We start from the raw sequence: 20,568 nt of genomic DNA, 5'->3' as shown, positions 1-20,568 counted from the left end.
ATCAGAGCCATATTCGATACTCTAAATTTTTCTTTCTCGGCTGCTTCTTTTTCTTTTCTTTTCTTTCATCCCTTCATCTTTCTTTTCTTTTCCGATCTCATTCTTCTTGCTCTCTGCCGTTTTTCCAATGGCTCAAAACACTGATGTTATCGTTACCCCTACCGATGCTCTCAACATAAATATGATCAACATCAAAAAACTAACGCCCACCAACTATATTACGTGGAGCCTCCAGGTACACTCCCTACTTGATGGCCATGACCTTGCCGGCTACGTCGATGGCTCAACCCCCATGCCTGCTCTGACGGTCACTGCCAATGACCATACAACCACAAACCCCAACTACACCAAATGGCGGCGCTAGGACAAACTGATCTATAGTGGCCTTTTTGGCACACTCTCTCCATCCATTCAACCTCTGGTTACCAAGACCACAACTGCGGCAGAAATGTGGACCAAGCTTGCTGCCACATATGTTAATCCCAGCTGGGGGCACATACAGCAACTTCGTCTTCAACTCAAGCAATATCCAAACGGTGACAAATCTGTCGATGATTATACGCAAGGCCTTACGACCCGCTTTGATCAACTCGCTCTCCTAGGCAAACCACTCGAACATGAAGAACAAGTTGAGTTCATCCTTGCTGGCTTACCGGAAGACTATAAGTCCGTCGTATATCAGATTGAAGGACGTGAAAATCCTCCTTCCATCACTGAAGTCCATGAGAAGCTCCTCACTAGAGAAACGAAACTGTTGATTGCTGCCTCATCTGCCTCCACTCTTGTTCCAGCCTCTGCTAATGTCGCCTCACGACAACATCAGACACGCAACTACAATGGGAAACATACTCAACGACAGAATCACTCATGGAACAACAACAACAACCATCAGCAGTACCTGTCTCCCAGACCAGACAACCGATCTTCTCGTGGCTATCAAGGCAAGTGTCAGTTATATGGTGTTTTTGGTCACAGTGCTAAATGATGCGGTCAACTCAACCAGTATAATCATACGTCTCAATCTGGTCTGCTCCAATCTCCGTTTCGTCCCTGGCAGCCTCATGCGAATTTAGCAACAGCCTCTTCTATTCCATGGGTGATGGACAGTGGTTCCACTCATCACCTCACCAGTGATCTCTCCAATCTCTCCCTCCACCAGCCCTACAATGGTGGTGATAATGTTCTCATAGGCGATGGGACTGGTCTTCCCATCACTGACACTGGTTCTGGCTTTCTATCCTCTACCTCTCGTCCTCTCTATCTCAACAATGTCTTGTGTGTTCCAAATATAAAGAAAAATATCATCTCTGTATATCGCCTTTGCAACGCTAACAAGGTTTCTGTCGAATTTTTCCCTGCTTGGTTTCATGTGAAGGAGTTGGGCTCGGGTGACCCGTTGCTCCTAGGCAAGACCAGGGGTGAGTTATACGAGTGGCTAGCCTCACCATCAATCCTATCTTCTTTCTTTGCTTCCACCAAACCAATAATAACTACGGAAGACTGGCATTGTCGTCTTGGTCATCCGTCCATCTCTATTACTAATACCGTTATCTCTCATTTTTCATTACCTTGCAAACAATTTGTAACCACAAACACCTTATGTTCAGATTATTCCATTAATAAAGCTCACAAACTACCTTTCTTTCACAACTCAATTGTCTCCTCTCGTCCCCTTGAATACATCTATACAGATCTCTGGAGCTCTCCTATCATCTCTATTGATAATTATAAGTACTATCTTATCCTTGTAGACCATTATAGTTGATACACCTAGTTGTTCCCATTTAAACTCAAATCCGACGTTCGTGCAGCTTTCCAAGCCTTCAAAGCCCTCGTTGAGAACCGCTTCTCAACTAAGATCAGCACTCTCTACTCCGACAATGGCGGCGAATTCATTGCCCTTCGGTCGTTCCTCTCCTCCGCTGGTATCTCTCATCTAACATCTCCACCACACACGGCAGAGCATAACGGCATCTCAGAGAGGAAGGACAGACATGTGGTGGAAACTGGTTTAACACTACTCACTCATGCTGTTATGCCTAAGACCTACTGAACGTATGCACTTGCCACTGCTACTTACCTCATTAATCAACTTCCAACGCCAGTGATTGGTATGGAGACTCCGTTTCAGAAACTCTTTGGTACAACTCCGAATTACTCAAAGCTTCGTGTTTTCGGGTGTGAATGTTTCCCATGGCTCCGTCCCTACACAACCAGCAAGCTAGAAGATCGATCAACGCCTTGTGTCTTCATTGGGTACTCTCCAACCCAAAGTGCATACCTATGCTTACAACCAAACACTGGCCGCATCTACATCTCCCGTCATGTGAAATTTGATGAAAAAGTCTTCCCTTTCAATCGATACAACTCTCCTCCGTCCAAACCCTCTCCAAACCCTGACACTGTCTCAATCGCCTTTCAACCATTCACCAAAGTTCCCCTCCACATTCCACCAATTCCATTGCCACCGCACTCGCCTCAACCGTCCCTGGTCTTACCGACGACGTCGGGATTCATGCGCTCAGCTTCTCACTAGGTAAGCGAATCTTCGACACAACCTTCACACTCAGCCACCACTCTGTCAAACCCTGTGACGAACACCACTCATTCGCAGTCTGCAAAATCAGGCCCAACATCGGCCCATTCGCACACAACACCCCCTAGAAGCCCAATTCCGGATACATGGCCCAATCCATCACCATCTTCCTCTCACGATGGTTCCTCTGCACCTGCGACATCCTCTGTTCCTCCTTCCTAGAGCTCGACTTCTGATACGGATGTCTCCGACGATCATGCTCCGCCTGCAAATCACCATCCCATGGTCACACGAAGGAAGAACAACATCAACAAACCCAATCCGAAATACAATTATGCTGCTGCTCTCTCCAAACTCATTCCTGTTGAGCCTCAAACCGTGAAACAAGCTCTTCAAGACGAACGGTGGCACCGTGGAATGTCTCTGGAAATTGATGCGTTTGCGAAGAACCAGACACTCGATCTTATGCCTCGTCAGCCACACTTTGATGTCGTCGGTTGTAAGTGGATTTTTAAAAATAAATTTTTGCCCACTGGCTCTTTGGACAGGTGCAAAGCTCGTCTCGTGGCTAAGGGGTACAATCAACGGTACGGTGAAGATTACACAGACACATTCAACCCAGTAATTAAATCGACCAAAATCAGGTTAGTCTTGGATGTGGCTGTGACAAACTCCTGGCCGATAAAGCAACTTGATGTCAATAATGCCTTCTTACAAGGCACTCTTACTGATGAAGTTTACATGGAGCAACCGCCATGCTTCGTCAACACCGACAATCCGTCACATGTCTGTCGTCTATGCAAAGCTATATATGGGTTAAAGCAAGCTCCTAGAGCTTGGTACACTGAACTTCAGACATATCTTATAAGTATTGGCTTTGTGAATTCTCTTGCAGATACCTCCCTCTTTGTGTTAAAGGTGGATCGGAGTTTTGTCTATCTCCTTGTTTATGTCGATGACATCATCGTCACAGGATGCACAGTCACTGGAGTTCAATGAATTCTCGATCTCTTAGCTGAGAGGTTTTCTGTCAAAGACGCTGAGGACCTCAACTACTTCCTTGGAATCGAGGCACATCGGACTCAAGCTGTTCTTCATTTGTGTCAACGAAAGTACATACTTGACCTCCTTCATCGTTATGACATGACCAATGCCAAGCCCAACACCACGCCCATGGCATCATCTCCAAAACTCAAACTCGACACCGGCACACCGTTAGACGATCCAACACAATATCGCAAGCTTGTTGGAAGTCTCCATTACCTTGCGTTCACACGGTTGGATATTGCCTATGCTGTCAATCGCTTATCTCAATTTATGCACCGACCTACCTCTGATCTCTGGCAAGCAGCCAAGCGTATTCTGCGTTACCTGGCTGGAACACCCACACATGGCATATTTTTCTCTGCACGTAACAACATCAGCCTTCACGCTTACTCTGATGCCGACTGGGCTGGCGACTCTGATGACTACGTCTCCACCAACTCCTACATTGTCTACCTTGGTCATCATCCCATCTCTTGGACTGAGAAGAAACAGAGAGGCGTGTGCAAGGTCCTCCACTGAAGCTGAATACAGAACCGTAGCTAACGTTGCTGCTGAACTAAATTGGGTTTGTAACATTCTCACGGAACTTGGTGTCTCTCTCAAGCATCCACCAGTTGTTTATTGTGACAATGTAGGTGCTACATTTCTATGCATGAATCCAGTATTTCACTCAAGGATGAAACACATTGCTATTGATTACCACTTTGTCCGCAGCCAAGTTCAAGAGGGTGCCCTACGTGTCTCTCATATTAACACTAAAGATCAACTAGTTGATGCCTTGACGAAGCCGTTACCTCGCGCTCGGTTCCTCCATCTCCGTGACAAGATTGGTGTCACTCACATGCCTCCATCTTGAGGGAGCGTGTTAGAAATACGTCAATGATTCTTATTTAATTCTCAATATTTGATTACTCTTTTTAGAATATTTGATTACTCTGTTTTAGGAACCTTATGTAAATGGTTTAACCTAGAAGCTCTAGTCATCGAATCTGTATAAATAGAGATCTGTACAAAACCTAAATATACAAGAACAATACTTCTTACATACACGTACTGCGTACGGCGTATGTACCTAAAGTATCAATGTATTAATTATGGAAAGTGTCGAAAATATAAACCTTTGTTCAATCATCGTAGAGTTTTATACATTATGCACATTCATGCGTATTGTTTCGCAGAACTTTGAGATTATTTTATGAACACTAAAAAAGGCAAAGTCCAACAACATGTTACATGATGTCAACTCAAATGTTTTCTCCATTACGTTGTTTCACTATCATCATCGTTGCTTAAAAACCAAACTAATTATTTGTTAGTTTATGAATATATTGTATAGGAGTGGGTTTTTATAAATAAGACATTAATTTGTAGTAGAATTATTTTCGTACTTGGTTGGACAATATATGACATTTATCTATTTTCATTTATTTTGGAGTTTGTCTCATTTTACATTATTAGTAGATTTCCGAATTTTTAATCGGATAAAAGACTCTGCTATGATCTCATTGCATTGCAGTACTATTAAGATTACAATTGCAAACGGTTATAAACCTATATTTTCACCATCTATTTTATAAAGTTTTATCTAGAAAATACTAATTTCCGCCAACTCTATCTCTATCTCTCTCTAACTTTAGAGTTTCTCTCCACCAATATAAATAGCCATCTTCACAAGTGTAATTTCCACCATCCTCAAGTCCCTCCCTCAGCCTTCTAGTCTAAGTCTAACAATCATCTGATCCAGTTCTCTCCATTTCAATCACATATACTAACCAAAATGGCAATCAATCCATCGATTCTCTTAACCATAATCCCTCTCTTCCTCCTCCTGAGCCTCACCGACGCCGGAATCCCTGGCGTTTACTCCAGCAGCTCTTGGCAAACCGCTCACGCCACTTTCTACGGTGGCAACGACGCTTCGGGAACCATGGGTCAGTCCACTCTCATTAAATACAAATTTCAAAAAAAACATACTTGATCAATCTTTATACTAACTCTCTAAAAACAGAGCACTCTGTTTTCTCTTATAATTCATTTTTGGTTTTCTTTGTTTTGTGTTAGGTGGCGCGTGCGGATACGGAGATTTATACAGCCAAGGGTACGGAACAAACACGGCAGCGCTAAGCACAGCGTTGTTCAACAGTGGCCAAAGCTGCGGGGCATGCTTTGAAGTCAAATGTGTCAATGATCCTAAATGGTGTCACCCGGGTAGTCCTTCCGTCTTCGTAACCGCAACTAACTTTTGCCCTCCAAACTTAGCCCAACCTAGCGACAATGGCGGCTGGTGCAACCCGCCACGTGCTCACTTCGACCTTGCAATGCCCGTTTTTCTCAAGATCGCTGCCTATCGTGCCGGCATTGTCCCCATCTCTTACCGCAGGTATACTTCACATATACAACTAAAAGGAGGTTAACTTGGATTTACAATAAGTTTTTCTCTTTTCGATAACATTGTTTGTTTTATAAAGCACAATTCGAGAAAAACATATTAAAAAGTTACAATGAATAAAATTGATAAGCTTGAGAAATGTGGGTTTGGTATAGGGTGGCATGTAAGAAGAGTGGAGGGATAAGGTTCACGATCAACGGTCACCGTTACTTCAACTTGGTGCTGATCACGAACGTGGCGGGAGCAGGAGACATCGTGAAGGCAAGCGTGAAAGGTTCAAAGACTGGTTGGATGAGTTTGACAAGGAACTGGGGACAAAACTGGCAGTCAAATGATGTTCTCGTTGGTCAGACACTTTCTTTCCGTGTCACATCCAGTGACCGCAGAACCTCTACTTCATGGAACATCGCTCCTTCGAACTGGCAGTTTGGACAAACCTTTGTCGGAAAGAACTTCAGGGTCTAAAATGAAATCGAAACATTCAAAAAGTGGTTCAATTTCCACAAGTTTGAATTTATATTTTCTATTAATACTGTTTGTTCTTATGAGATTTGGGGAGTGTGGGAGAATTAAGAAAGCTGAAGTGGCTGTTGAAAATGTTGTAAACAGCCCGCAGCTCTTTAAGTTATACTATTTGGTTTGCTCCATTGCTTGTATAATGTCAAGTTTCATTATATAATTTACCACTTGTACTTATACTAAACTTCTTCTGTTTATCCTTTTCTCATTTTTTTTTTTTTTCGAAAAATCTGGCTAGACTATATTGTAAAGCAATGATATGATCAGTCTACTTATTCTCTAAAAACCACTAAGTTACATATTTTCTCAAGCAAGTTATATTACACATTAACCCTACAGTGTTATAAGTAATAATTACCATAAAAAATTGATATCCAAAACATTGTTGACATATTTATGATTTCTAACATTCAACTAAATTTAATTTAGAATTAATTAATTCGTTCTATTTATACTAAAAAAATGTATTTTAGATTTCTTTTTCCTTTGGTCAACAAAAAATAAGATTTTTTTTCCCACAAAAAAAAAAAAAAAAAAAAATTGGTCGACCCGCTGTTCCAATCCAAAAGATAAAATTCGACCCGGTGGAGCTTCAACGACGGCATCGTTCTTCTTCCTTGCTCTCTTCTTATCAAAGTCATCTCCAACGCAAGGCTTCTTCGATATTGCTCCCAATCCCTATCTTGTGTAAGTTTTCATTCTCCCTTTATTCTACAAAGGTTTGTTTCAATTTCAATCGATAAACCTAATTCGTTTTCCGTTATACGCCCTAGCTTAGTAGTCCGAATCGAATTGTTCCGTGGAATCGATTGCTGTGTTGGCAGGAACCCTTAATTTCCCTCAGAACCGGGATTTACTTTGTAGTCAGTGTACATTTGTGTTCGCCATAGGAGAGGTTTTTTTTGAGTTTGGTTTCTGAGAGTGTCTTATGGACTGCTTTGATAATCCAATTCCAGGGGTATTGTGGTGTGGAACCTGCGTTAGAGAATGACAAACTATTATGATATTGACGACATACTTGTTGAAGAAGAGGTTTCACCTTTTATTCTCCAAAATTAGATTATAGATTTTGCTTGTGGCTATCTTATCAAATTAGGAACCTGATCTAGATTTGTTACTACTACCTTGTTGCAGTATGTACCGGTTCTATTCCATAAAACAGCAAATGGTGTGACTATTGATCCAAGTGCCGAAACTAACTGTGTCAGTATTCTCATTGATGGAGTACAATATCTTCATATTTCCCTTTCTAACATGTTTTTTTTACTAGTACAATTTTGTTTGCCTTGTTTCAGGCTGAGCAAGGTTCCAAAGTGGAAGTTCCGTTCTGGCTTGCTCATGAGTTGCAGCTTAGGCAAGCTGTGTCCATTAACCTTCCTGCCTGTTTTGACCAAAAGTAAGCATTTCCTATAGCTTAACTGTGTCATGTTTGGACTGTGTGTCAATTTTGGAAATTTTTACTAGCTTGTCAATTTGATTCTCTCTTTTCCTTTTTTCCTTAGTGGTTCTCTTTGCTCCATGAATTGGTTAACATTTCTGATTTCAGATAGTCTCCTATAAGCAGTTTGTTTTCTTCCGCCCTGTTGTAGCCTTTTCATGGCTTTATATGTTTTATGCAGGACGAGGCTTGAAGTTCAGGCTGATGCAGCATACGTCGATCTTAGATCTCGCTGTCCATACTTTTATGAATTCGGATGCAAGTTAGAGCCACTGTGAGTTCCTTTTTAAGACTCTGTCCACTTGTCTCCCCCTCATTTTTGATGTTGTCCTTTCTCTTTGTTTCAAAAACAAAAGTAGGGTTTTTTTTTTTTGGTGTCAATTTGCTGTCTAATCCTTGAGAAATATAGCTCTGGTAGCAAGATTTAATTGTGAATCAGGCATGACTAATTTGTGAAGTAGATGAAAACCAGATTGTTACATTGTGTGGATTAAAGTAAAAACTATATGCTGTGGTAATCAATACTGGTTTTTGGTCTAAACAGGGTTACAGATAGAACACTTGGGATCTTGCTATCGACTGCGTTTAAGATCAGATACAAGGAGGCACTGACAAAAGTATACACAGCAGCTCATATAACAGCTTCCAAGTACTTGTCGTTTTTAACAAAAGAAGAAACCAACTGTAAGCCTTGTTGTTTTTGCCATGGTATTGAATTTAGTGTTAACCATCTAAAACTAAAGCTTGTACCATTTAACAATCCTTTTTGTTTCGTTTCTGTGAACTTTTTGAAAGTGTACGAAGCAGCTCACCTGTCATCGACAGCCTTCAAGAAGTGGAAAACAGGTGGGCGTAGATTAGAGAGAGCTTCAATACTCGGAAGAAAACGCAAGGATTCTAATTAATAAGTTCACCCAAAAACTCTTTATTCTTATCCTTGTCCAACAGAGTGATTGTGTCATAGTAAACATGTCAAAATGATGTTTGTAGACAACATATATATTTGCTTTTCGTTGAATCAAATAGTTCAAATCGTTTTGTAACCATATTGATTTGATGACACACTCAGTTATGTGCTTCTTTCAGTTGACTTAAAAAATCAGATCCAACTGGTGTTACAGTTTTGCCTTGTACTTATATTACAATGCCATAGGATCATGTATCTCTTGATATTGATCTAATATATGTATCTTGTTATCTGGATATTTCGTTTGGATCAACAACATTGTCCACTCCAATTCATGGAATCAGTAATCATATTGCTTAAAGTTCATACTATATTTTGGATTACAGAATCAGTGTAACCAAATCGAACACAACAATTAAAGGGAAACGAAAGTATAATATAGTAAAAAAAGGGCTCATATCAAGTGTAAAGATTGGAAGGACCGTCATCGAGGGTAAGGGATGAATTAAAAAAAAGAACCCTTTATCAAAAAAGGGAAAAAATAAACATTAAAATCATAATGTATTTCTCCATCGATTTCGATTTGGGTTAAATTTTTCTCCATCCCATGAGAGTTTTGTTCACATTCCCCTCTCAAGCCTCTCTCTTTTTAATCATCGCCCCCACAAATTTTTAAAATTCCAGCGAATTCGTTTAAAAAAAAAAAAAAAAAATCAAGATCCAGTTTTCCGGAAAAGTAAAGAAGAAAATTTTATCAAAACAAACGATGAAGAACAAGAAGAAGAAGAAGGTGACTTAAAGCGTATAAATATAAGATGGGTTTAGGGTTTTATTATTAGCCCACTCTTAACGGGCTTTATTCGGGTTATAAAACCCGGTTTACGATCATCTCAATAACATCCGGTTTATCGGTACGGGTTAAAAAACTCTAATCCAGAGTCTGGACAAGGCTATTCAATTATCCAAACACAAGGCTTCTCTTCTGCAAAAGTTCGTTTCATGATTCATCGTCTCTTGCCGAACTTTTTCTTCCCCCCCCCCCCCCCCCTTCTGAATTGCGGAGTTGTGATTTGATCGGAAACTTGAAATGTTTAATCAGTTTAGTTCGACGTCGGAGACTCTGAGCAAAGCTTCAGCTGTGGTGCTCCGGATCGGCACTGACGCTCATCTTTATGATGATCCAGAGGATGTCAACATTGCTCCACTTTTAGATAGCAAGTTCGAATCCGAGAAATGTGAAGCTCTTAAACGTCTCCTTGCACTCATCGCTCAGGGCTTTGATGTCTCCAATTTCTTCCCTCAGGTGTTTTTTCACTTATTTTGGTTTTGATCCTTCTGTTTCCAATATCAGTTGGATTGAACCTGTGAGATCTATCTAGCTCCGATTTAAAAAAACATTGTTTGGGACGAATTTGTAATGGCAGGTGGTGAAGAACGTTGCGTCACAGTCATCGGAAGTGAAGAAGCTAGTTTACTTGTATTTGCTTCAATATGCGGAAAAGTATGTAAAAACCCAAATTAGTGATTTGCTGTGTTTTACTTTTTGTTTGTGTGTATCTTTACATAGTAGCTTTCTATTGGTTTATGTAGGCGTCCAAATGAAGCATTGTTATCGATCAACTATTTTCAGAAGGACTTGGGGGATCCAAACCCATTGGTTAGGGCTTGGGCACTTCGTACAATGGCAGGGATTCGCTTACATGTTATTGCACCTCTTGCACTTGCTGCTGTGAGTAAATGTGCTAGGGATCCAGCTGTCTATGTCAGAAAATGTGCTGCAAATGCTCTTCCTAAGTTGCATGATTTGCGTCTCGAAGAACATGCTCCTGCAATTGAAGAGGTTTGTCCTGTCACTGTCCTTTTAGTTTTTTTTTTTTTTTGTGTGTGTGTGTCCCATTTGGTAGCCATGTCTACATAGGCACTAGGATTTGAAAATCCTGTCTAGTTTTCTGTTTATGCATTGTCTAGTGTTTGAAGATGAGGGAAGGTTCTATGTTTTTTATGTTCTTGGGCTTAGAAGTTTTAGTGGTGAATGTGGATTTTTTTCCATTGATGCAATGAACCTTGCTGCAGATAGTTGGGATATTATTGAATGACCATTCTCCAGGAGTTGTTGGAGCAGCGGCAGCGGCATTCACCTCAATCTGTCCTAATAACTTCGAACTGATTAGAAAAAACTATAAGAAGTTGTGCCAGATTCTTCCTGACGTAGAAGAGTGGGGTCAGATACTACTCATTGGAACTCTTTTACGCTATGTGGTTGCAAGGCATGGACTTGTACGGGAATCTTTGATGTTGTCCCTACATGGTATGGATAGTAATGGGTTCTGTGAGAAGGATGGCTTAGTCAGAGTTCTTACATTGGATAAAGAAGATGGTGGTAAAAGTGATTCATTTGATGTTAATCTGGTCAACGTTGTATCTAAATGTTACATTGAAGGTCCAGATGAATATCTATCTAGATCTAGTTGCCCCGATACAGTTACATCTGCATTCGATAGCAACGAGACCACATCTATTGCATATAATGAAGATGTTAAGATCCTGCTTCAGTGTACATCCCCATTGTTATGGAGTAATAACAGTGCGGTTGTACTAGCAGCAGCTGGCGTTCAATGGATAATGGCACCTCTAGAAGATGTTAAAAAAATTGTTAAACCGCTCTTGTTTTTGCTTAGGTCATCCAGCGCCTCCAAATATGTGGTAATAATTATATTATTTTCCTTGCCTTTGTTTTCTTGTCCGTCCACTCCACATTCCACACACATTTATGTAGTCTTGACGAAATCTCCTTTCTGAGAATTGTTTTATTCATATTCGTGGCAGGTCCTCTGCAATATCCTAGTTTTCGCCAAAGCAGCCCCTTCTCTCTTTGCTCCACACTTCGAAAATTTCTTTATTTGTTCCTCCGATGCATATCAAGTTAAAGCACATAAGCTGGAGATGCTTTCTCTCATTGCTACCGCTTCATCTATCTCTTCAATTTTGAGAGAGTTTGAGGTACTACTTTATCCTTAATCGACTATCAAAGTATTTTGGTTCATTCTGGAAAGTTTGTGTGATCATTTGATTTTCCAGTATTCTAAATAAGCACGTCGTAAAGTGTTGTTAACCATGAGCCTTTTCCAGGATTATATTAAAGATCCGGACAGAAGATTTGCAGCTGATACAATTGCAGCAATTGGTTTGTGTGCGAAAAGACTGCCAACAATTCCAACTACATGTCTTGATGGATTGTTAGCACTAGTTCGACAAGGTCAGTTATGCTTCATTTACTTGTACTCATTGGTTGACCTATTTGGCAGTTCGGTTAAAGTAGCTCTCACAATGTTACAGAATCTTTTGCTGGCGATCCCGAGTCGGTAGATGGAGAAGCAGGAGTGTTGGTGCAAGCCGTGATGTCGATTCAAACTATCATAGAGCGAGATCCCGATAGTCATGATAAAGTATACACATCTCATTTACTGTTTGAGCATCTGTATCTTACTAGTTTAATAACATGCTTAGAACCCAATGATGTATTGATATTTTTTCATTTTGTTGTTTGAAGGTGATAATTCAGCTGTTTCGTAGTCTGGATTCAATAAAGGTAGCTGCTGCTCGTGCAACTATTATTTGGATGGTAGGGGTTTACTGCTCTTTGGGTCCTATCATTCCTAGGATGCTGACCACGTTAACCAAGTACCTTGCATGGAGCTTTAAATCAGAGGCATCAGAGACAAAACTACAGATTCTTAATACTACAGCTAAGGTATAGCTAGGGGTTTTGCTTCATCTTATTCTGGGTAATTATAGTATGACCATATATTATCTCTACATGAATCCGAAGGAAAGTCTATATGTTCCAATGAAAGAGGGCATCTACAATTCACCTTTTCTCTCTAAAAAAATATGTTCCATTTCTTTGCTAATAATAAGATTTCTCATTAACCATTTCATCCGATGGCTTTTCTGTCCTGTGAAATATTTTAGGTGTGGAAAAGCATTACTGCTTGTGCTAATGTCTCACTACAGTTCTCAGAAGATATTGATCAAGTAATTTTCAATCGCCTTTGAAATTGCAGGTTCTAATAAGTGCAAAGGTTGACGACTTTCATATGTTGAAAAGGATTATGGTTTATATGCTTGAATTGGGCGAATGTGACTTAAGCTATGACATTCGTGATCGAACTCGTTTCCTCAAGAAGCTGCTGTCATGCAAATTAGCTTCTCATGAGCCCACAGAAGACAGTGTTGCATCACAAGAAAATATTGCTGTGCATGTTGTGGAACATGTATTTGGGAGAAAACTGAAACCTTTTACACCTTTAGCTCTAAACGATCGTTTTTATCTCCCTGGATCTCTGTCACAGATAGTTCTTCATGCAGCCCCTGGATATGAACCTCTTCCAAAGCCCTGTAGTTTTGTGTTTGAAGAACATGACCAGCTGTCAGATTTAGATAGACAAAGGGAGGCCGGAGCTGATTTGGATGGATCTCAGGAATCCTCTGAAACAGGGGATGAGGATGGTTCCTCTGATTATGAGTCTGAATCTTCTGGTGGTTCAGATCTCAGCAGTGACGATAATGGAAGAACGGTGTCTAATGATGCCAGTGATCCAGCTGCTCCTTTGATTCAAATTTCAGATACTTACGATTCCGCTGGCCAGGAAGAACTAAGGTCCAAAAGGGCCCTGGATTTGTGGTTAGATGATCAGCCTAGTACATCAAATCAAACTCCATCTGCAGTAAATAGTAATCAGAGCTCTTATGCGAAGATATCCATTGGTGATATAGGAAGCCGAGTGAAGCCGAAAAGCTATAGTCTCTTAGACCCTGGAAATGGCAGTGGCTTGAAGGTAGACTATGCCTTTTTATCTGAAGTCTCTACTGTATCCCCATTACATGTTTGCGTAGAAGTTCTGTTTGAGAACAGTTCTGGGGAACCTATCCTGGACGTGAATTTGGAAGATGAAGAATCAATGAAGGTAGCAGACTCTTCTGAACAGACTTTGGTTGGTAAAGCAAAGTGAGTTTGATTCCTCTATACGAATTGATTTAATGAGCATGCTTTTTGCCTAATCCATATATCACTTACCCTTACATAAACTGTACCTAACTTAATGATATATATCACACAAGCTCTCATCCTTAATCCTGCAAGGAATTAGTTTTGGTAGAAATCCATTATCTTTAATTTCTCTTAATTATCTCATTTACCTATTCGTAAACCCTGCAGTGCATCTTACAACAATTTGCCAACACTAATTCCACTTGAGGAAATCAGTTGCCTTGAACCACGTCAGAGTGCAAAGAGGCTTATCCAGGTTCGGTTTCATCACCACTTGCTTCCCATGAGGTTAACCTTGCATTACAATGGAAAGAAGGTTCCTGTCAAGTTACGACCTGATCTTGGATACCTTGTGAAGCCATTTTCAATGAGCATCGAGGAATTCTTAGCCACAGAATCTCGATTACCTGGAATGTTTGAGTATAGTCGAAGGTTAGCTGCTTTCTTTACTTAAAGCTGAGGTTGATTAATAAGAAACTTCGATTTTTTACTTTCTGCACTAAGAGTTTCCCTAAACCTTGGGTTCTTTTCAATTTTGGTAGGTGTACATTTGACGATCATGTTAAAGATTCAAGAATGGAGAATGGGAAAGACAAATTTCTCAGCATCTGCGAATGCATAACACTAAAGGTGCTTAGCAACTCAAATTCTACACCTTGTGTCTGTGGATTTACCAGTTGCAAACACACTCGAAGATGCAACTGGGCTGCGATTAAGATTCGGCAGCAAAATCTTAAGCAGTGAGATCCCTCTTTTGATTACCATCACAGTCGAAGGCAAATGCACCGAAGTTCTGAATTTAACTGTCAAGATCAATTGCGAAGAAACGGTTTTTGGTCTAAACCTGTTGAACAGGATAGCTAATTTTATGGTTGAGACGTCTTCTTCAACCAGTCGATAAGCAAAATAGAGGATTTTTCTTGTATGTCACTATATGTGTACTAAACCCTGTTTTATAACATTCTTTTTTTCTTTATAAATTTCTGTATGATTTAAATATAAATACAATGAGATTTCATAAACATGCTCTTACTAAATTAAAGATTCTCTACAACCAACAGATCATGATACATCATGAAAATTAAATAATATATTTTTCAAACTTATGAATAGCTTAATGATGTTGACACTAAAGATAAAACAGTAACATAGAATCAGCAAAATAGCAAGGAACGAAACTAATCAAACTGGCTATGCTTCCATCCTCCAAATACTTCTCCATCCATTGCCCTGTCTTGCTGAAGATTCCCAAAAAAAATACAAATAGTTTCAATAAGAGTTGAACAAGATTTAGTTAGAAAAATGTAAAAGATAAAGAGAAGTGAACCAACCAAAAGAGAGTAAGAAACTCCGATGAGAAGCTCGCCGACAAAGGAGAGATCAGAGTCAACAACGTTGTACTTGGTCGGCCTTAGCTCTGCCGTTCCTTTCTCAACTCCCATTTCCAATAGCTCTTTAACATGTACCCTATTTATTCATTCATTCATTAATCAAGATTAATCCAAATCATTTTTACGTATCTTTTATAGTTTTAGGCTATGTCATATAATATTATATATACGTACGTGGCTTCGCCGATGTAGTCGTCGGTAGAGAAAGTATCATGGTCCATGACTTTGACGATGAGTTTGTAATCGGCACCAGAGCCAGGAAACTCTGCCCTCCATCTTAGTTTATCATTCCATGTTGGGTTTCTACCTCCATCTTCTTCATTTTAATAAACACAAATATTTCCAATCAGTTTTTTTTTCTGTCTAGTATACTATTTTCTTTACTAGAATATCACCAAGATCATATAATTTTACATTTCCCTATGCTTTAAAAAAAAAAAAAGGAAAACTAAAATATTATTGTTTCTTATAGTAAACAACCACTAGTTATAATTAATTAGTTAAATATGAAGTTTGGTGTATTGATGGATTAGTTAAATAATGATGTTGGCCAGACAATATCTCGATAAATGAGATGACTACTTTGAGTTTGAGAAGGAAACTCTATCCATAGCCCATACACATAATTTTTCAAGATTTGAACCATACTAGGAGAGAAACTTATACTCCAATATAAAACAGGACATAATAAAGTAGATGAAAACATTTGAGAGTTGGGATGAAAAAATTATGCAAAATAACATTAACATTTTAACAAATTATTTTTCGTAGATCACATATTTTATCTTTTATTTAGTTTTCATGTTATATACTTTTAATTTCGCACAAGAAAATACTTTTAAGACATGCATATAGCGAATAAAATCTTTGCTTCAACATAACACAAGAACTTGATGAATGTTGCGAGTGATAAAAACTGTTTTCAAAGCGCAAACAAATAGTGTGCCATTCATCACCATTATATCATGTCTTCAAGAAAGTTATAATTCAAAAGAATACTAAACAATAATTTTACTAGGAATACTATCTATAAGTAAAAACAGTGATTTAGCTAAGCTAAAACATGCAGTGGTATGCTATGAGGATAGTTGAAATACCTATGGATCTCAAGTTGCACTTATTATTTTATTTACAAGTTACAAGTTACAACCATCAACTATCACAAGCATCTGGGCCTTTTTAATGCTTAAGTAAGATAGAAAATGAAAATGGAGAAATAGTCTCTCTCGCATAAAACCAAAAAGAAAAAGTCAAACTATAGAAAGCCTAATTAAGCTGATTATAGAGAGATTTGGAAATATTTTTGGAGAGAAGGGAATATGATTAGAAAGTTAATTACCTTTAGCAACGCTACTTTTGCGGGTTTGCCCTTTGTATTGGATCTCAACATATGGATCTATCTTACCTAATAATCAAAACACAAACACAAAGTAAGTAAATCTTTTTGTGACAAATTCGAAAGGACACCAAATCCGAGAGAAGAGATGTTATTCATTACCAAGAAAATCAGATCGCTTGAGATTTTTGCCACTGATGAGATTAACCTCAAGGATTCCCACAGCCATCTCTCAAGAAGAGTCTTTTCAAAGTTTTTTTTTTGGGTTTGTGTTTTCTAAATAAAGAAGAAAGAAGAAGAAAGAGAAACGATGAAGTGGATATGTCAGAAGAAGTCCTTTAAATACAGAAGCAAAGAACACAAGCAGACCTTCTCGTTCACATGATTAATAATACTATTCTTATTTATTATTTTTCAAAACATAAACCCGCGTCCGCGTTCGTGGTTGGTTCCACCAAGACCGGACCAAGCCAAACCAAACTTTTATGTAGAAGAGGCAAAACAAGAAGACCTAATAAGTATTTTTCGTTTGGTCAACTAATGCAAATTACCATCTTACACCTGTAGTTGGTTTTGTTTAAGGAAAGACCAGATTGGCTGCTTGGATAATTGTAAAGTGTAATCAGAAAGTATTGGTTTGGACCTTTTGTCCAAAATAGACCCAAGAAAACATCATCATAATATTGACTTCTAGATGGAATCCTTTTTATTATCTTCTTCTCAGAAATTCTTAGACACAGACTTTGTTATAAGATTTTCAAAGGCTGCTGCTACGAAACAAAGAAGAATTGCAGTTCTCGACTCTTGACCATACGAGAGAAGAAGACTCTGGTCGCACGCACATTCTGGTATACCAAACGTTTGACACATTAGAAGCTTAAACCAATCTTCATACAAAACTTCAAAAATAAAACCCATAAACCGAGGACAGAGATTCAAGTAACATCACATCACAAGACACCACTATCTTCAACAAGCCAGAGTAGAGTTTTTGAAGACACATAGACCACTACTAGAGAGAAACAAAGACAACCCATAAAGCGTTGCACAAAGCTTTGGTCTTTGAGATCGGGAGAGAGAGAGGCAGGCTTCTTAACATAAGTCTCATCTTGGAGATGCCTCCACAGACTTGGATCCCGAAGGCGATCTTGAAACAGCTCTTCCACCACGACGCCTTTCCTCTGGTTCATAGCCCGGTTTCCTATAAAAACCAATCAATGTCCAGATACGAAACATGAGACACAATCCTCAGGGGCAAAAAGAAAATCAGACACAATGTCTCACTTACTCTCTAATCTCAGTGTCTCCATTTCTGTCCCGGTCTGGAGCAGCATCACCTTCATAGCCAGGGGAATAGGACCTCCGACTGTATTTTCCATCTTCTCCACGAGGAGGACCTCTTGGTGGTGATCGTGGACGTTCCTCTTGCCTTCTCCTTGGAGATGGTGAATAGTCTGCTCCTCTTCGTCTTGGTGCAGGAGAGTAAGACCTGTAAAACCATTATGTAAATTAAACATACATCTCATTGACTTGAATGATAATGATGTAAAATGTATAGGTAACAAAGCAGGCTACCTTGATCTGTATCTGCTTCTAGAGTCTGATGGACGACGGGGAGAGCGTGAACGAGAGATTGAACGTGAACGAGACCGTCCTGAAAACACACAACCATAGACATACTCAAGCTATGTATATAAAACAAGTGCGTCACAATCTAGCTCTACTCATGTATGTTGAAATTTTACTGTTAAAGAACATAATAAGTGCAGAATCAGACTAACCATGAGAACGACCTCTGGAGCCTGAAGGTTCCCTGAAAAACAGAAGACAATTTTTTGATTATTGTTCTCAACTTCTTTGGGGAAGAGCGATATGATTGATAACTTATTTGCTTTAGCAATCAGAATATCGAAACTTACCTACTCCGAGTCCTAGTCTTCACACGCATCTCCTCAGGCCTTTTCCTAGACTCTGAAGCAACAACCACAGTTATCTCTCTCCCAGCAAATATCCTCCTGTTCATGCTTCTTTGAGCCTCCCCAGCATCATATGCATCAACAAACTCCACAAAGGCAAACCCCCGCGGTTCCCTGCATAATTCAAAAGCTTATCATTCCAAGTGTTTGATGGTTGATAGCAATGCACATAACACTAGGAAGATTTTATATTATCAGCAAACTCAGCCTACACTCAACCACTAGACTGAATACCTTTCTCAGATATGGTAATTGTGCTTCTGAGAACGTCTAAGTAAACATCAGCTTCTGAGAACTTCTAAGAAAAGCAGACTTCTACTTATGCAAATATCGCTAGTAGCTGACCTTTTCTTAACAGTTTAAGCACATCAACTCGAAAAGAGGCAAGAGATCTTGTAAAAATAAGAAGCACTTGATCCCAAAAGTAAGTTCTCTTCAGATCGCCTTCCCAAACAAACTTATAAAGTTTGAGTAATTTATAGTAAAGCTTCATAAGGAACATTCTTCACTTATTACTTGCTTCCATATAGAACAATCTTCACATACTACTTGCTTCCAAACAAAACAATCTTCACTTATAAACTTGCTTCCAAACAAAACATTCTTGATTTGAAATGACTCTTAATATCCTTTTAATGCACTAAGTTAAGCATTTTTCACGAGGGCTTCATCAAAATGTGGGGCTTGGTCTTGTTTTAACTTCAAGCCAACATACCCCCTGGGAAATCATTCAACGTTTAATGTACTAAGGAAAAAGCAAGTCAAAAAAGAAAGCTCTGAAATTGAGTACTCATCGACAAAGGTCTCTTCTAACCTCGAGAACTAAGCTCTAACAGAAAGTGCAGAGTAAACCAAAAAAAAAGAAGAAAGTGCAGAGCATAACTTGCGCCAAAATCAACTCATATGTCATCTCAATTTGTGCAAACCTTGACGACTTACAAACACCCTTTTTCTATCATATCAAAGGTTCAGCATTGAATATGAAGCATCATGCAATGTAAACAAAGGAACTCAAAATGGCTTCAAAACAAGAATCATATATGCTAATCATCACACAACTAAGTCTATCAATCAAGATTAAACAACAGCTCAAAAGACATCAAGAAGGAAAAAAGAAAAGAAAGAGTAAGCTCACCCAGAGTAATAGTCTCTCGGGATATAAACATCTCTCACAGGTCCAAACCTCTCAAAGGGCGCACGAAGCTCTTCTGGTCTGCAAAATCAAAAAAAAACACAACAAAATCAGTAAAAACCCAATAGAGTCTTTTGTAATTTAAGCAAGAGAGAGAGAGAGAGAGAGAGAGAGAGAGAGAGAGAGAGAGAGAGAAAGAAAAAATTAACCTGCAATCAAGAGGAATGTTACGAACCAAGAGACTACCATGGCTAGATCCTTTACGTCCACCACCATATCCACGTCTAGGAGGAGGAGGTGGACTTCTACCTCGACCACCATATCCTCTCCTTGGAGGGCTGTAATAAGGCGGACTGTATCTCCTCATCTTTTCCAAGAAAAAAAAAGAAAAAACCTAACACAGAGAGAAGAAACGTATTCAACACCAGAGATCCTCAAAAGAGTTTACAATCGGAGGATTCATGAGAGAATAAAAAGATCAGGAAATTATTACCTCCGACGGAACACTTGGTAAACTTTGAGAGAGTAGCAAAAAGAGAAGACACAAATTGTTCAAAAGACAGATCTGATGAAGTGAATGAACAACTAGAGAAGAAGAGAGAAGAAGATGATGACTTCTCTTGTTTTCTTCTTCTATTGGATGATCTGAGTAGCTAGGCCCATCTATTAAATGGGCTTGGCCTTATTGCTGTTTTCCAGTTTTGTGTAAAAATAAAAAAAAAATTCTTGGAAAAAACAGAGATTGGTCTAGGCTTTTTTTTTTTTTTTTTTTTTGTTAGCGATTAGGAAAAATAAAATAGGAAAACGTAACCCTAAAATCTGACAGAAAATTAATTAGTTACATATA

General features: G+C 39.1%; 5 protein-coding genes and 1 non-coding gene across 11 annotated transcripts; 3 read left to right on the top strand and 3 right to left on the bottom strand.

Moving 5' to 3' along the window:
- The first annotated feature begins 5,220 nt into the window (after positions 1 to 5,220).
- On the top strand, positions 5,221 to 6,675 carry LOC104781433 (expansin-A16). The gene is made up of 3 exons (XM_010506106.2): positions 5,221 to 5,514; positions 5,645 to 5,963; positions 6,128 to 6,675. The coding sequence occupies exons 1-3, from the start codon at positions 5,361 to 5,363 to the stop codon at positions 6,435 to 6,437; spliced, it is 783 nt and encodes a 260-aa protein (XP_010504408.1). The 5' UTR covers positions 5,221 to 5,360; the 3' UTR covers positions 6,438 to 6,675.
- A 192-nt stretch (positions 6,676 to 6,867) lies between these two features.
- On the top strand, positions 6,868 to 9,134 carry LOC104781432 (DNA replication complex GINS protein PSF3). Its single transcript, XM_010506105.3, has 7 exons — positions 6,868 to 7,178; positions 7,448 to 7,523; positions 7,626 to 7,694; positions 7,787 to 7,887; positions 8,111 to 8,203; positions 8,474 to 8,613; positions 8,725 to 9,134. Exons 2-7 carry the CDS (start codon positions 7,479 to 7,481, stop codon positions 8,832 to 8,834), a joined length of 558 nt encoding a protein of 185 aa, XP_010504407.1. The 5' UTR covers positions 6,868 to 7,178; positions 7,448 to 7,478; the 3' UTR covers positions 8,835 to 9,134.
- A 151-nt stretch (positions 9,135 to 9,285) lies between these two features.
- On the bottom strand, positions 9,286 to 9,498 carry LOC147946142 (small nucleolar RNA snoR125). The gene has a single exon (XR_015597987.1). It is a non-coding gene; the product is annotated as a small nucleolar RNA snoR125 (small nucleolar RNA).
- Positions 9,499 to 9,782: 284 nt separating this feature from the next.
- LOC104784085 (AP3-complex subunit beta-A) lies at positions 9,783 to 14,908 on the top strand. The gene is given in 12 exon segments (XM_087511483.1): positions 9,783 to 10,139; positions 10,261 to 10,337; positions 10,427 to 10,676; positions 10,910 to 11,539; positions 11,663 to 11,836; positions 11,966 to 12,092; positions 12,173 to 12,282; positions 12,387 to 12,587; positions 12,901 to 13,844; positions 14,055 to 14,318; positions 14,429 to 14,534; positions 14,536 to 14,908. Coding segments are annotated over 12 exon segments (3,351 nt in total). The 5' UTR covers positions 9,783 to 9,923; the 3' UTR covers positions 14,788 to 14,908.
- Positions 14,900 to 17,157, bottom strand: LOC147946141 (16 kDa phloem protein 1-like). 2 transcript variants are annotated; one of them, XM_087511484.1, is made up of 5 exons: positions 16,776 to 17,157; positions 16,617 to 16,682; positions 15,452 to 15,593; positions 15,218 to 15,353; positions 14,900 to 15,124 (listed from the first exon to the last, which is right to left on the bottom strand). In XM_087511484.1, exons 1-5 carry the CDS (start codon positions 16,840 to 16,842, stop codon positions 15,065 to 15,067), a joined length of 471 nt encoding a protein of 156 aa, XP_087367610.1. In that variant the 5' UTR covers positions 16,843 to 17,157; the 3' UTR covers positions 14,900 to 15,064. The 2 variants fall into 2 exon arrangements, with proteins under 2 accessions (XP_087367610.1, XP_087367611.1); XM_087511485.1 differs by having other exon boundaries at positions 15,452 to 15,590.
- Positions 17,158 to 17,459: 302 nt separating this feature from the next.
- On the bottom strand, positions 17,460 to 20,535 carry LOC104781429 (serine/arginine-rich SC35-like splicing factor SCL30). 5 transcript variants are annotated; one of them, XM_087511482.1, is made up of 9 exons: positions 20,215 to 20,535; positions 19,931 to 20,115; positions 19,725 to 19,802; positions 18,824 to 19,307; positions 18,533 to 18,703; positions 18,407 to 18,426; positions 18,189 to 18,267; positions 17,902 to 18,102; positions 17,460 to 17,814 (listed from the first exon to the last, which is right to left on the bottom strand). In XM_087511482.1, exons 5-9 carry the CDS (start codon positions 18,634 to 18,636, stop codon positions 17,718 to 17,720), a joined length of 501 nt encoding a protein of 166 aa, XP_087367608.1. In that variant the 5' UTR covers positions 18,637 to 18,703; positions 18,824 to 19,307; positions 19,725 to 19,802; positions 19,931 to 20,115; positions 20,215 to 20,535; the 3' UTR covers positions 17,460 to 17,717. The 5 variants fall into 5 exon arrangements, 4 of the variants coding, with proteins under 4 accessions (XP_087367608.1, XP_087367607.1, XP_087367605.1 ...); XM_087511481.1 differs by having other exon boundaries at positions 18,395 to 18,426; positions 20,215 to 20,321; XM_087511479.1 differs by lacking the exon at positions 18,824 to 19,307 and having other exon boundaries at positions 18,395 to 18,426; positions 20,215 to 20,372.
- Between the last annotated feature and the right edge of the window lie 33 nt (positions 20,536 to 20,568).

The sequence above is a fragment of the Camelina sativa genome, chromosome 4 (genome assembly GCF_030686135.1).
Source record: "Camelina sativa cultivar CO46 ecotype springtype chromosome 4, ASM3068613v1".
NCBI lineage: Eukaryota > Viridiplantae > Streptophyta > Magnoliopsida > Brassicales > Brassicaceae > Camelina > Camelina sativa.
This window is presented reverse-complemented; position numbering and strand designations above follow the sequence as displayed.

Bases quoted from the DNA above. Each gene is read 5' to 3' on its own strand.
- LOC104781429 (XM_087511479.1), bottom strand. From the start codon at position 20,088: ATGAGGAGATACAGTCCGCCTTATTACAGCCCTCCAAGGAGAGGATAT. The intron at 18,427-18,532 runs GTAAGTTTCGAT...TCTGTTTTTCAG, and splicing joins AAGACTAGGACTCGGAGTAG to GGAACCTTCAGGCTCCAGAG. The intron at 18,103-18,188 runs GTAGCCTGCTTT...ATGGTTTTACAG, and splicing joins AGAAGCAGATACAGATCAAG to GTCTTACTCTCCTGCACCAA.
- LOC104781432 (XM_010506105.3), top strand. From the start codon at position 7,479: ATGACAAACTATTATGATATTGACGACATACTTGTTGAAGAAGAG. The intron at 7,524-7,625 runs GTTTCACCTTTT...ACCTTGTTGCAG, and splicing joins ACATACTTGTTGAAGAAGAG to TATGTACCGGTTCTATTCCA. The intron at 8,204-8,473 runs GTGAGTTCCTTT...TGGTCTAAACAG, and splicing joins GGATGCAAGTTAGAGCCACT to GGTTACAGATAGAACACTTG.
- LOC104781433 (XM_010506106.2), top strand. From the start codon at position 5,361: ATGGCAATCAATCCATCGATTCTCTTAACCATAATCCCTCTCTTCCTC. The intron at 5,515-5,644 runs GTCAGTCCACTC...GTTTTGTGTTAG, and splicing joins CGACGCTTCGGGAACCATGG to GTGGCGCGTGCGGATACGGA. The intron at 5,964-6,127 runs GTATACTTCACA...GGTTTGGTATAG, and splicing joins GTCCCCATCTCTTACCGCAG to GGTGGCATGTAAGAAGAGTG.
- LOC147946141 (XM_087511484.1), bottom strand. From the start codon at position 16,842: ATGGCTGTGGGAATCCTTGAGGTTAATCTCATCAGTGGCAAAAATCTC. The intron at 16,683-16,775 runs GTAATGAATAAC...TTTGATTATTAG, and splicing joins CAAGCGATCTGATTTTCTTG to GTAAGATAGATCCATATGTT. The intron at 15,354-15,451 runs GTACGTATATAT...ATGAATAAATAG, and splicing joins GACTACATCGGCGAAGCCAC to GGTACATGTTAAAGAGCTAT.